Source organism: Hydra viridissima, unplaced genomic scaffold, assembly GCF_058129835.1.
Source record: "Hydra viridissima isolate aposymbiotic clone 2 unplaced genomic scaffold, HvirCarnegie_v1 scaffold_6, whole genome shotgun sequence".
In the NCBI taxonomy this organism is placed as follows: Eukaryota; Metazoa; Cnidaria; class Hydrozoa; order Anthoathecata; family Hydridae; genus Hydra; species Hydra viridissima.
The window spans coordinates 341,101-354,391 of record NW_028324305.1 but is presented as its reverse complement, the minus strand read 5'-3'; the positions used below and the strand labels follow the sequence as shown (position 1 = coordinate 354,391).

The following is a 13,291-nucleotide window of genomic DNA, read 5'->3' as shown; positions in this document are numbered from 1 at the left end:
CTAGTTAAATGCACTTCCGCGGTGTGCCCTGTGATAAGATCGTTGGATCTTCTTGGGGGCACCTAAAAATAATTAAAAAAAAAAAAAAAAAAAAAAAAAGTATGGCGATTTTGGCGTCAATTTTGATATTAGAGATGCGCTATCCAGTTATTATAGAGATCAGTGGGCTCTACGTGCTCTGCCGGTATAGCCACGATCGTGGCTCCCCGTGCTCTAAGGGTTAAATAGTAGACGTCATCGTCGTCATTGTTGTCGTCGTCGTTGTTTACGAAGTCGTATAAATTTTTTTTTTATTTTCTGATTAATAATGTCACCCATATTTGTTTTCCACTTTCAAATTTTTAAATAGGTTTTAAACAATGATAAACACCAATTTTACATTTAATCCTGGGTAACCACTAAATTTAAACTTGAAACTACTGTTTAAATTTTAAACATTTTGCATAAATAATCAAATTAAAGATGATTAATATAATAATAATTAACTATACCTAATAAAATATTTTAAAAAATTGAATAAGTTAAGATGATTTAAATAAAAACTTCATTTTTTTTTTTCGACCAGTCCAATGATTAATAAATTTCCTTATTTTTAAAGAAAATCTTCTAATACAGCGGAATATGAAAGTTTTTGAAAGGATGAAGTTGGGGTAAAAGGTTTTTTGATTTCTAAATAAACGATGCTTAATAAAACTTTTATTGAAATTCCTACATTCCTGAAGTTCAAAAAAATTGCCAAAGTCTTATTGATCAATACTGTCTTTTTTTTTGGCTCCAAACTTTATCTCACTGTAAAGAAAACTAAAACACGGAACCATTAAAAAAAAAAAAAAAAAAGTGGAAAAGTTGCGCAAAATTGTTTGAAATATTCACTGAGGATGAAATCACGAATTTAAAATAAAAGCGTGTATAAATTACAAGAATAAATCAAGGTGTTTACTGCTTTAGAATGCAGTTAAATACCTACATGAAAAAACTTGTACTAAGTTTTGACTAACTTGGCGGTGGATTTTATTTTCAACCGCATACCATTGCCCACCTGGTTTCTACCATAAAAAAATGTTTTTTAAGTTTATTATAGACACGAAAGTTCTTTCGAGGGTAATCAGACAAACAAAAGAGCAATAAAACATCTTATTCTTTTGAAACATGAGATTCCTTCTTTTGAATTTCAATTTATAACAGAAATTTGACTACTTTACTCCATTACTTCGCACCAATTAAAAAAAAAAATGTTTTTTAAGTTAACAAAAAATATATATATTGCGGAAATAGTTGATTTAAGTATAAAGCTAAGTTCAACAATAATATAAAACGCTACTTTAAATAATTAAAATATTTTATGTGCTTAAAAATATGGTCTTTAAACTCTAAAAAAAAAAAAAAAAAAAAAAAGCTCGAAAGTTAATTTAATTATGAGGTTATATTTAGTAATTTCACAAAACAATTTATTAAATAAGTGTAATATTTTCTTTTAAATAAACAAACATTTTACAAAAAAAGTTTTTGTAACTACGAGCTCCTATCTTCCTCTTGTAATACCTTACCAGCCTTAAAAACAATTTATATCTGTTAGCAAAATTTAAAACCATAAAATGCTTAAAAATGTATTCTCTGAGGTTGCTTTTCACCACTTTCTTAGCTGGTGCAAAGTAGCCCCTTTTCTATTAATACATGACACACAAACTATTTTGAACAGCACTTTCATAAATAATTATCTAATTTAATTTAAACTACAGATAGTTTCTTCGCATAAAAAAAACTAAACTTTGCTCAAGTTGATTAAGTTCTCTTGTAGAAACACGCCACTTTTAAAGGAGTAAAAAATTGGTAAAAAAAAAAAAGGCTTCCATATATATTTAAAAAAATAACACTTAAAATGACAGCATCATTCAAAGTTAATTCCGATAATTGAAGATTGTGGCCCAACAAACAAAAAAAAAACCAAATATATTAAAGAATCAACTTTTGTTTTTAGAGCTGGTGAACTACAAAAACTTTCCAAAATCGGTGCCAAGTGACCCCCGTAGGAGTAAAGTAGCCCCGGTTGACGATAGGATAAAAAATACCACTCGATCTAAAGTAAAATGTTTCGATCTCGTCGTAATAGCACTTCCCCGAGTTTTACGGTCTCATCAGCTATGTGTGCGCAACACCGCCACACATGTGGCGCTGTTTTCTTGATCTCATCAAACTGTGTATGCCTTGTTATACGCTGTTTATATTTCTTGCCAGTTTCATTGCTATGTCTTCGAGAGGGTCGCAAAACATTCGAGCTAGAAGGAAAATAACAAATGTTGTTGATAAAAATAAAAAGAAAATTACAAGAAAGTGGTATGCTTCAAACAGTTTTCAAAGTCAAGTTGGTGAAGTTAACGGTATTTTTTTTCTTTAAAACCATACATAAAGTTGAGTAAAATACGGTCATTAAAAAAGGATCTTTATAAATCTGCTTTAAAACTCAATCTTGTGAAGTCTTGTGGTAATGACCCACATCATATGATTTTAATTATTTTTTTGGAAAACAAGAAATTATTTACAAAATGCTCTTTCTCGATTTTTATTTAAAATACTTTGAAATGTTTTCTATGGAAATTTTTTTCAAGAATTTTGAGTCATTTGTTAAGAAATTGTTTTTCATTATTACATTAATGTATTAATGTTTAAAGTAAACATAATGAAGATTTCTTATAATGTTACAGCAAATAATGACAAAGGCAATGGGTTGGCACTTACTTGTATAGATAACCAAGATAGGATAGACATTGAAAACTCTTTGAAAAAGAGAAAGCAAGTTCCGTATTTTGATATTGTAAAAAAGCAAGCTGAAAATTGGAATATATTGAAAAAACAAGCTCTAACTTTTAAGTTCTATAATTCACCTATATCACTCTTAACATCAAGAAATAGCAACCATATAAATAAAGATTCTAATTCTGATTCTCTGCTGAATTTTGATTTTTTACCTTGTTGTATATGCAATAAAATTAAACCTCCAGATGAATTAATTCAATGTCCAGATTGTCTTTATATTTGGTATTGCCACAATCATTGGGAGAATATGCATCAAAAACTTTCTCTTTTTCATAAAGCTCAGATTTGCTGTTCAAAGGTTTGAATAATGCTTGTATATATAGGTTCTTTTTCAAAATAACAGTAAAAGGTTTAGGCGCTGCTGCAGTTTCTCCACCCCCCCCCACCCCCCTTTTATTTTATTTTATAATTGAATATGATAGAGAATTTTATGCTGATTCAGAAAAATATATAGACCTGAAAATTAACGGAAAGTGCTCGAATTCGAGGTCAAAGTTTTAAAAAATCCCATCAAAAACCCTAATATTCGCCCTTTTTAAAAAACCTCTTTCAAAACGCTTCCATTTTTAAAGAATATTAATTACCTTTACATTGCGCAATATATTTATAACGAAATGAAATTAATGGAAGATTTCAAATAAAAGTTGAATGTAGACTATGAGAATGTAGACAAATTGATAAATGATTATTATCGTTATTGCACGCTGGTTTTTTTTATTGAGAAAACGGTTTGAGGTTTATATTTTATATATTTTAAATGTGATAAAACGATTATGAGCTAAATTTCAAAAGTTCTTCTTTTAAAAAACAAAACTGTTGAATTCTTTTTTAAAATTTATTACAAAAGTACATTGTTTGCATTATAGTTTATTCTCTAATTAGTCAAAAAACGGCTATTTTCATAGAAACAAAAAAATTGCACAAGATAAACATACTTTAACGACATTTTAAACGTAAAACCCATGCTTTTAATGTATTGCATTATACCCCGTTCACACCAAAAATAAAACTTGTTTTAATAGTGGTTATTTAAACTTGTGACGCATTTTTCCGTTCACACTGCTTTTTAAAAGCTTTAAAAAAACGGTAGCTAAATAAAACACCGTTTTAAAAGCGAGTGTTATTAAAACTCGGTTTTGTTGGTGTGAATGGGGTATTAGTAAGCTAAAAGATCATTAACTTGTTATTCTCAAAATGGCGAATATTAGGGTTTTTAGTAGGGTTGTTCGCCGCAAAAAAAAACTTACGAAAATTTCGCATTTTTATCTTCCGTATTTCAAGTTGCTCTTGCGAAAGTTGTTCTTGCGCAAATTCACCTTCCGAAATGCGTTATACGAAAAAAATAAATAATTATTATTCCGTAATATCTCTTTACGAAAAGAAACTTGCGAAACAAATCATTTCGAAAGAATACTTGCGAAACAGTTCCTTAAATTAAACTGTTAGATACAAAAATATTATTATTTATTATTTAAATAATGTTGTTAAATCATTCTTCAATAGTTTTTACATATATATATATATACAAATGTGTGTATATATATGTGTATATATATGTATATATATGTATATATATACACATATATATACACACATATGTATATATATATATATATATATATGTGTGTGTGTGTGTGTGTGTGTGTGTGTGTGTGTATATAAATGTGTATATATATATATACATATATATATACATACAGTCAGTGGCGTATCAAGGGTAAGGCAGGCAGGGCACGTGCCATGGGCGCCAGCCTGAAAGGGGCGCCAAAGAGGCTTGGTTGCGATACAATAAGCGAGAATTATATAAAATAAATTAGGAAAAAATATATCATATAAAATAAATATATTATATAAAATAAAGTTTATGTCATCATTTATTAAGAAATTGTAATTAAGCACTTTATGTGGGGAGGAGGGGCGTGAGATCGGTGTTTGCCCCAGGCGCTATTTACCCTAGGTACGGCACTGCATACAGTGATCTAGAAAGATTAAGAAAGTGAGGACGGGGTGGGGGTGCTGAAACAGAATGTAAGGGGGCCTAACGTTAGGCCCCGTTATATTCTATAATTAAATATATTAAATATATTATAATAATTATTTTTTTAGTTACCTAGTTAATTATACGTATTTGATTCATAAAAGGTATTTTAATATTTATAATTAGCCGCGTTTCGTAAGTGTTTTTCTGTTAAGAACCGTTTCGTAAGTTGTGGTGAGTTTCGTTTCGAAAGAAATTTGCTTTTTTATCACTATTTCAAAAAATAAAACCTCAAAATGTTCATATGTTGCAATACTGAAAATAAAATTTTATTATAAACATTTTGGTATATAAAAATTTTGTTTTTTACAATTATATCCGTTTGACCAACAAAATTTTGTTATAGACTTCAAAACGTCGTTTAGCGAAAGTGCTCGTTCCGCAAGTCCGGCTTCCGTAAGCACTACTTTCTTATGTACCAAAATAGTTTTATTTCGCAATTCAACTTGCGAAATGCGACATTTCGTAAGTAGCATTTGCGAAATGAACATCAATGGTTTTTTTTGTTTCGTAAAATTCGGTACGAAAAAAAAAATTCCTGATTCTCAATATCCTTCCGAAAGAATTTTATTTTTCCGGAATTGTACGAAATATTGCGGTTAACAACTCTAGTTTTTAGTGGGATTTTTACAACTTTGACTTCAAATTAGAGCACTTTCCATTGATTTTCAGGTCTATGTTTTTATATTTTTCTGAATTAGAATAAAATTTTCAATCAAAATCAATCATAAAAAAAAAAAGGAAGGGGAGGGGGTGGGGCGGCGAGAAACTGCAGTAACGCCGTGATAGTCTATGACGCTTCAGGTATTAATGTTAACGCAGTGGTTACGGGTACGTTTAGACGTATCTTTAATAAAAAAAAGTAAGAGATACGTCCAAACTTTTTGACGCAGACGAACATTTAGTTAAACTTAAATCTTCCTTAATTCCTTAATAATAAATGATTTCCGTTAACAATGGCTCTTGCTCTCAGAGGCTAATAGTTCTTAAAAATAGTCGTAAAAACCAAAGTAGATAATTTTCAAAATAGTTATTTTTTAAACACGTTTTTGTTTAATATTTTTGTTTTTTGTTTTTTTTTGTTGATATTTAATTATTTTATCATTTACATTGTTAATATTTACTTGTCACATTATTAATTATGTAAAGAAAGTTAAATTTTTATATTTTATGATTGTATTATTAAGTTTGTTTTAGACAAATTTCTTTTTACAATTATAGAATATAGGATACTACAATAAATGATGTTCTTGCAAATATATTTTTTAAAAATATGTGGCTATGAATATAGCCGTTTTATTTATCAACTACAGTGGATACTGACGAGACACACAAGATAGAAACGCCAAAAATATTGGAAACTCTTTAAATGTTTGACGCCAGCAACACACGTGGTTCAGCCAGGATTTCATTTTTAGCAACAATAGTTGTTGGAGTACTTTGTCTCCCACAACCAACACTTTCCGTAGCCATCTAAACAAAGATTTACCATGTTAACTAAGAATAACTATTTACTTAATATAAACGATTTATTCAGTGCAGAATTAATTAATAAAATTAATTTTTGTATATATTATAATACGTATTATATATAATAGAAATGAAAAAATAAAAAAATTAAACAGGGACTAGTGTTTTACTTATCTTTTGTATTAGGATTTTTTTTTCTTTTCTTTTCTTTTTATACATTTTGAATATATATATCTGTATATATATATATATATATATATATATATATATATATATATATATATATATATATATATATATATATATATATATCTATCTAATAAAATATTTTATAAATTACTGAATGATAAGGGTAAAAACATTTTACATGTTAGATATTTTAAAATTTTTCTACTTGTAGGAATTGTTTAACAATCTGCCAAAAAGAAGAAAATGAAATTCGGATGAAAAAGAAGATGTTTGTCATCTTTTGAGTATGCACGGAAACAAGTGGCTTATTAAAGATCAAGTTATGAAGGAAGCAGGTTTTTCTTAAACACTTTTGTATATAAGTTGCATTGGAATTCGTACTTATCATACTTATGTTTACTTATGTTTACTCTCTACATTAAACTTTTGTAATGTCACTTTTTTTTTTAGGTAAAAAAATAACTCTGAAAGATCTCCATAACTTAGCTGCAAAACAGAAAGGTACCACAGATCACTAATTGCAGTCTTTCAAGAATGTAATGGTGGTATAATTTTTTTTTTTTAAACAATCTGCAACAAGGAAACAAAAATATGGATTTCATTTTGACAGCATTTACCTTTTTTTTTTTTTGAATGATGCTTTAAATGTAAGGTAAAAAATTAAGAAGTTAAATAAAAAGTTTTTAGGCATTACATATATTGATGGACTGTTTGGAAGAGCATTATTCTTAAAGAAGTTCTTAAAGAACAGAGCAGTAATAAATTATTAAAAATTGATATCAATCTTTTTTCTTCTACAATGTTTTGCTTTTAAAATAAGATAAGTTTATGAAGCAAGTTAAATAATATGATATTGAAAATTAGTTGAACTTAAAATGATTTTAATTAAAAAAAGGCTTTAATTAAGTTTTTTGATTTTTAAAACATTTTTTATTAGCTTGTATTATGATTCGTTTGCATGTTTAAACAACTTTTAATTATATTCTTCTTTTTTTATTTCCTTTAGTTCTATTTTGACATTCTACACTATGACATGACGTTAGTTTAATATTCCTACCATTGAAATATGGTTTAAATTTAGTAAATTTTTTTGAATTGAAATTTACTTTATTGATCATTAGTCATCAGTTTGTAAAAAAAATTATAATCAACATTATTTAGGTAACACTTCCATTGTTTTTTTGTGGCATTAAAAAGTAATTTTGTACTCTTGATCATTATGTTGAGAATTTGTGTAATTATTTTATTAACATTTGAGTAATTATTGTTTATTGTTTCAGGTTTTGACTATTTTTATCTCTACTCTTGGAAATAATCTTGTATTCTTCAATGATATGGGAGTTTACTATTTGAATGAAATAATATAAAATGCATATCAAACTAAAATTTATATGTAAACTTAGTATCACAGATTTATCTCTTGTGTTTTTAAATGATTTGTAACAATATTTTTATGTATAAATGCCCTTGTTATCAAGATAAATCATTATACTTTAGAAATATAGTATATCAGATTTATTAACATATAGACTAATATAGCATTGCTATGTTCCTAGGATAAGGCTACATTTTGCTAGGCCTATGTTTTGTGAATTCAGACCTGGTTGCAGTAATAAAGTTGCAAATTACAATTACAATAGCTTGCCCTTGAGGAAGTAGTTTCCTGAAGAGCGATTTCATATCCACATTTAAGTGGGGATTATGTAATAGAGTTTGTTCTCCTAATAAATTTGCATTCTCTATGGCCACAGAGCCTCTCCTGCCCGATTGTTCTTTTTCAATATAATTAGATTTTTATTTAAAATATAACACAAATTTTTATTGATGATGTTGAATATATAACTTCTTTTTTATTAGGACCAGATCTTGAACTAAGAACAGATAAAAATGGTATCATAACTGGAATATTTTTTCAAAACTATGAAATGAAGCCATTTTTTGGTTTATATCCTGAGTTAGTTTTGGTTGATGCAACTAATAAGCTTACTAATTTGAGAGTGCCCTTATACATTCTTCTTGTAGTCGGACCAAATGGCAAAAGCGAAGTTGCAGCTATATTTTTAACTGCATCAGAAGACTGTGTTTCTCTTTCAACAATGTTTGAAGTATTCAAGGAAAAAAATATAAGCTGGAGTGAGATATTATCTGTTTTTACTAACAAAGACATGGCAGAGCGTGAATGCATTAAGCATGCATTTCCACAAATTAATTTACTGTTGCGTATATTTCATGTTTAGCGTAGTATGAGCAGAGAAATAACAATATCAAAAATGAATATTTCTGAAGCTCAAAGACTGATTTCTTTAAAAGCTCTCCAAAAAATGACATATGCAACTACTGAGAAGGAATATGAAACGTTGCGTGATGAGTTTCACAAAGTTATGCCACCAACTGTTGTGAAATATTTTGAAGTTAATTGGCATGTTTGTAGTTTCCAGTGGGTGCGTTGTTGGCAGCAACAAAACGTAACTTTTGGAGAATGCACTACTAATCGTCTTGAATCTATCAATCGTAGAATTAAAGCAGTTGTTTCTTTGTTGAGTCCTTTATCTATATTCTTCAAAGATTTGCTTACTGTTATAGCCTGTATGCGACAAGAAAGAGATCATAAATATATAAATACAACAGAAGGGGGTCTCTGTTAGTGCAGTTGCAAGTTTTCAATATGAACGTGATTATAAAAATATACTAACGCTGTTTGCTTTTTCTTTTATTAAATCTCAGCTCAATGAATCAGTCAGCATAGATGGGGGCTTAGCAAATAAAATTGTACAAGCTTCTGGAAAAATTGAAACATCTGAGAACAGCGACAATTATTTATTTACAAAGTTGTATTTACAAAGTTGTATTTACAAAGTTGTATTTACAAAGTTGTATTTACAAAGTTGTATTTACAAAGTTGTATTTACAAAGTTGTATTTACAAAGTTGTATTTACAAAGTTGTATTTACAAAGTTGTATTTACAAAGTTGTATTTACAAAGTTGTATTTACAAAGTTGTATTTACAAAGTTGTATTTACAAAGTTGTATTTACAAAGTTGTATTTACAAAGTTGTATTTACAAAGTTGTATTTACAAAGTTGTATTTACAAAGTTGTATTTACAAAGTTGTATTTACAAAGTTATATTTACAAAGTTGTATTTACAAAGTTGTATTTACAAAGTTGTATTTACAAAGTTGTATTTACAAAGTTGTATTTACAAAGTTGTATTTACAAAGTTATATTTACAAAGTTGTATTTACAAAGTTGTATTTACAAAGTTGTATTTACAAAGTTGTATTTACAAAGTTGTTATTACAAAAGTTTATTTACAAGGTGCAAGGAAAAAAAAAGTTTATTTACAAGGTTTAAGGAAACAGTGCAGAAAAATCATCGCATTTTTCTAACAAAGGATCAACATGATAGCCATATAAAATTTGCTAAGCTAAACGATAAACCCTTGACCCATGTAGAAAAATATCGTCTCACTAATTGACTTGTACAGCATTTATCTGATTTAGTAGCAGAAGGTGGATCATCACAGTTTGAATGTAGAATGAGAGTCTTGCAAAATTTAGCAAGTATTTGGGGTTCTAATAATGAAGCTATGGTAACTTTAATTCAAAATCAATTTGTTGATTTTAATATACAAAATAGAGTTTCCAAGTTGGCAATGGATGATGATAAATGAAAGATGTAAACATTTTATGATTTATTAGCATTTAAATTGCTAATTTCGCTGCTATAAATTGTTAAGTATTTTAGTATTCATAATTGCTTGTTTTCCAATTGTAGTTTGAAATAACAGATTTAAGTGAGCAAGTTGTTGATATTTTTAATGTTGAAGAAGTTGACAAAAACAATTTTGATCAAAACTATACAGTAAACTTTGATTTTGTTCAACTTATTATTTAATTATTTATTTTCTGAAGTTAAATTGTTTTATTTTCAATTATAGTTTGAAAGACTATAAGACCAGGTTGCAGCAGTGAAGTTGAAAGCATTGCAGTTCAAAACTATATGGTATTCTTTTGTTTATTTTCCTTATTAAAATTATTTATCTTATGAAGATAAGTTTTTTTTATTTTCAATTATAGTTTGGAAGACCAGGTTGCAGTGGTGAAGTTAAAAGCAATGTAGTTCAAAACTTTATAGTTCCTTGTAAAGGTATTAAAGTTTTAACCATCAAATGTGCCTCTTGTTAACTGGCACAACAGGCAATGCTTTAATTTTTTTTGAGAGATGTTATATGAAATAGAAACTTACAATAGAATCAATTGTTGATGAAATTTGTTTCTAGAAATTAGAAAGGATATTGAAAAACATCAAAAAGAAATTATAAATTTCAATCAGATGGATTGTTTAAGTAATTTAAAAAAACATGTGTAACTGCTAAAATACCGGAGAACCAACTTGATTTCTCCCAAATTCAATTTTCATCCAAGTTTATAGCAAGAGGACGTCCTAACACAATAAGGAAAAAAAATGCTGTTGGTCTACGTAAAGTTCAGAAGATCTGCTTGCCTTATGAACAGAAGACTGTTAAAGAAAAAGTTCATTGTAAGTATTCATTATATTAACTTGTCAACAATCAGAAATTTAAAATTGGCTTTGGTTTACTCAATTGATTTAATGAAATATTTAATTTACTTAAATAGATATTCCAGACAATTTTTTTATAATTCAAATAAACATATGTAATTTATATGATTGTATAGAGCTTGACTTGACTTAAAAAATTAGGGGTCATTCGGCCTTTGAAGTTAAGCGGATCTAAAGTTATTGAATTTTTTGTAGTGCAAAAATTTATGATTTTTTGACAAAAGGTATAGGGCTTAAGTATGGAAAATTTGCATTGTTATGGCAACGAAAATTTGCATTGTTATGGCAACAAAAATTTGCATTGTTATGGCATGCAAAATCAAAAAAAAAAACGTCATAACATATGCGAAGGAATAAAGATATATATATATATATATATATATATATACATAATTTCTATATACAAATCCTTAGAACCTACTCTTCAAAAAAACATAAATAAATACTTGTTATAAAAAGAGGAAAGACTAAACTTACAATTTCCACCTGGACACTTTTAAAAAACACTTTTTTTTTCAATAAAAATAAACCTTGAAGTTTTGAAACTCTAAGAACTAAAAATTTATGTATAAAAGTTAAAAAGTGTCCACATTCCATTAGATTCCTCATCCCTTTTTTAATATATACGGAAAGTTGTATAAAAATTAGATGTGTTTTGGTACTAAGGAATCCTAACCTCCAAAAGCTTTGTTTTAAAAAAACGTTCCCGCTTCAAACTTTTTTCTTAAAAGTGGTCTTGAGATATGGATAAAATTTAAATGAAGCCATATAAACCATAGTACTTCCTATATATGGCTGGAAAGAAGTTGAGTAACACTAATTGATGCAAAAAACCTCAAGGTGTTTGCTTAAGCATACAAAAAGATATAAGAGAGTAAAGTTCATGAAAATTACGTGTTTTTTGTCAAACGTCAAATGTTTTTCGTTGAGCCGTGGAATCGCTAACTTAAATTTTTTTTTTCAACTTTACAAGTTAATCTCCATAAGAAGTCATGAGTTATGTTAAGTCAAGGTAGAGAAAGTCAATAGTATCACAAAGACTGATCTATTATATGGTTTAGAATTATGAGTTCTCTCTCCAACAAGTTGTTAAAATTATGAGTTCTCTCTCCAACAAGTTGGACCAATTAAATTGCAAATTATATATAGACAAAACAAACTGTAACATAATTGAAAAAACCCATTAATTGAAACGCAATTTAAAAGTTGATGATAACTAATGTTAAAAAATAAAGTTTGCAGATTATTTGTATAATTTTACCATCTTAACTCCAGGCCTCACAATGGAGCGGAAAGATAGAGGGTAGTTTTATTACCACTGTTGGAGAACCTTTGTACTCACCAGATATTATTGGTCAAGCCTTTGAATATATGACTGTATCCTGAGCATTATATAAGGGTTTGAGAAATGACTTTCAGCTACCTAATGTATGATCTTTAACAAAATTGACCTCAAAAGCAAATAAACTTTATACTGTATTGTTAATTTCCAAAATATATCACAGTTTAAAATGACAGGTAGAGTTCATGCTTTTTATAGGTTGATGAGGTGTATGTTAAAGCAACTGTTACATATTATGATGAAACTTATATGGTCATGCTAAGGGTGACCCAGAAAAGCTTGCTAAAACACTCCTTGTTGTAATGGTTAAATGCCTATTTACAAGATCTATATTTATTGTCAGTATGGTACCAGCGTCTAATTTAGATTCTGATATCCAGTATACTATTAATTTTAATGTAATTGAGTCTCACTTATCATATTATCTTGTCTAAATGAATTGGCCATTTCTCCAAAGTCTGTAGAACGACAAAATGTGAAACTAGTAATGTGTGTTTTTTGCAAAGAAACCCTTGTAGCTTTGAAAATAAAGTCATTAATAAACCAGGAAGAATTTAAAGTTACTGTTGCTTTTCTGTTTATGCAAATGCATGGATAATTAAATGTGCAAAGATTTTCTAATGATGTAAGATTACATCATTTTTTGTGAGCTGTGATTTGAAGTGCTAAAAAAACTCGCTTGCAACATTTATTTAAAACTTAACAAATGTGTGAAAATATGGAAGCGATTAATGGTAAAAAAAGAATAAACACTTTTACTTTGACGGCATCGGATGTAATATTACACACATTAGAAGGTTTTATATACTTAACTAGTTTTTTACTTAAAACTGGGAAAAATATTCAGTTTATTA

The 13,291-nt window shown here is 28.0% G+C and overlaps 1 protein-coding gene and 1 pseudogene across 2 annotated transcripts; both read left to right on the top strand.

Moving 5' to 3' along the window:
- The first annotated feature begins 2,040 nt into the window (after positions 1–2,040).
- LOC149886505 (uncharacterized) lies at positions 2,041–7,878 on the top strand. The gene is made up of 3 exons (XM_090090494.1): positions 2,041–2,378; positions 2,703–3,112; positions 7,792–7,878. Exons 1-3 carry the CDS (start codon positions 2,165–2,167, stop codon positions 7,876–7,878), a joined length of 711 nt encoding a protein of 236 aa, XP_089946620.1. The 5' UTR covers positions 2,041–2,164.
- Positions 6,723–10,184, top strand: LOC149886504 (uncharacterized; annotated as a pseudogene). The gene is made up of 3 exons (XR_016453364.1): positions 6,723–6,846; positions 6,962–9,370; positions 9,999–10,184. The product of XR_016453364.1 is annotated as an uncharacterized LOC149886504 (transcript).
- The last annotated feature ends 3,107 nt before the right edge of the window (positions 10,185–13,291 follow it).

Excerpts from the sequence above, each read along its gene's own strand:
- LOC149886505 (XM_090090494.1), top strand. The coding sequence starts at position 2,165 with ATGTGGCGCTGTTTTCTTGATCTCATCAAACTGTGTATGCCTTGTTAT. Across the intron at positions 2,379-2,702 it reads TCAAGTTGGTGAAGTTAACG|CAAATAATGACAAAGGCAAT; the intron begins GTATTTTTTTTC and ends ATAATGTTACAG. Across the intron at positions 3,113-7,791 it reads CTCAGATTTGCTGTTCAAAG|GTTTTGACTATTTTTATCTC; the intron begins GTTTGAATAATG and ends TTATTGTTTCAG.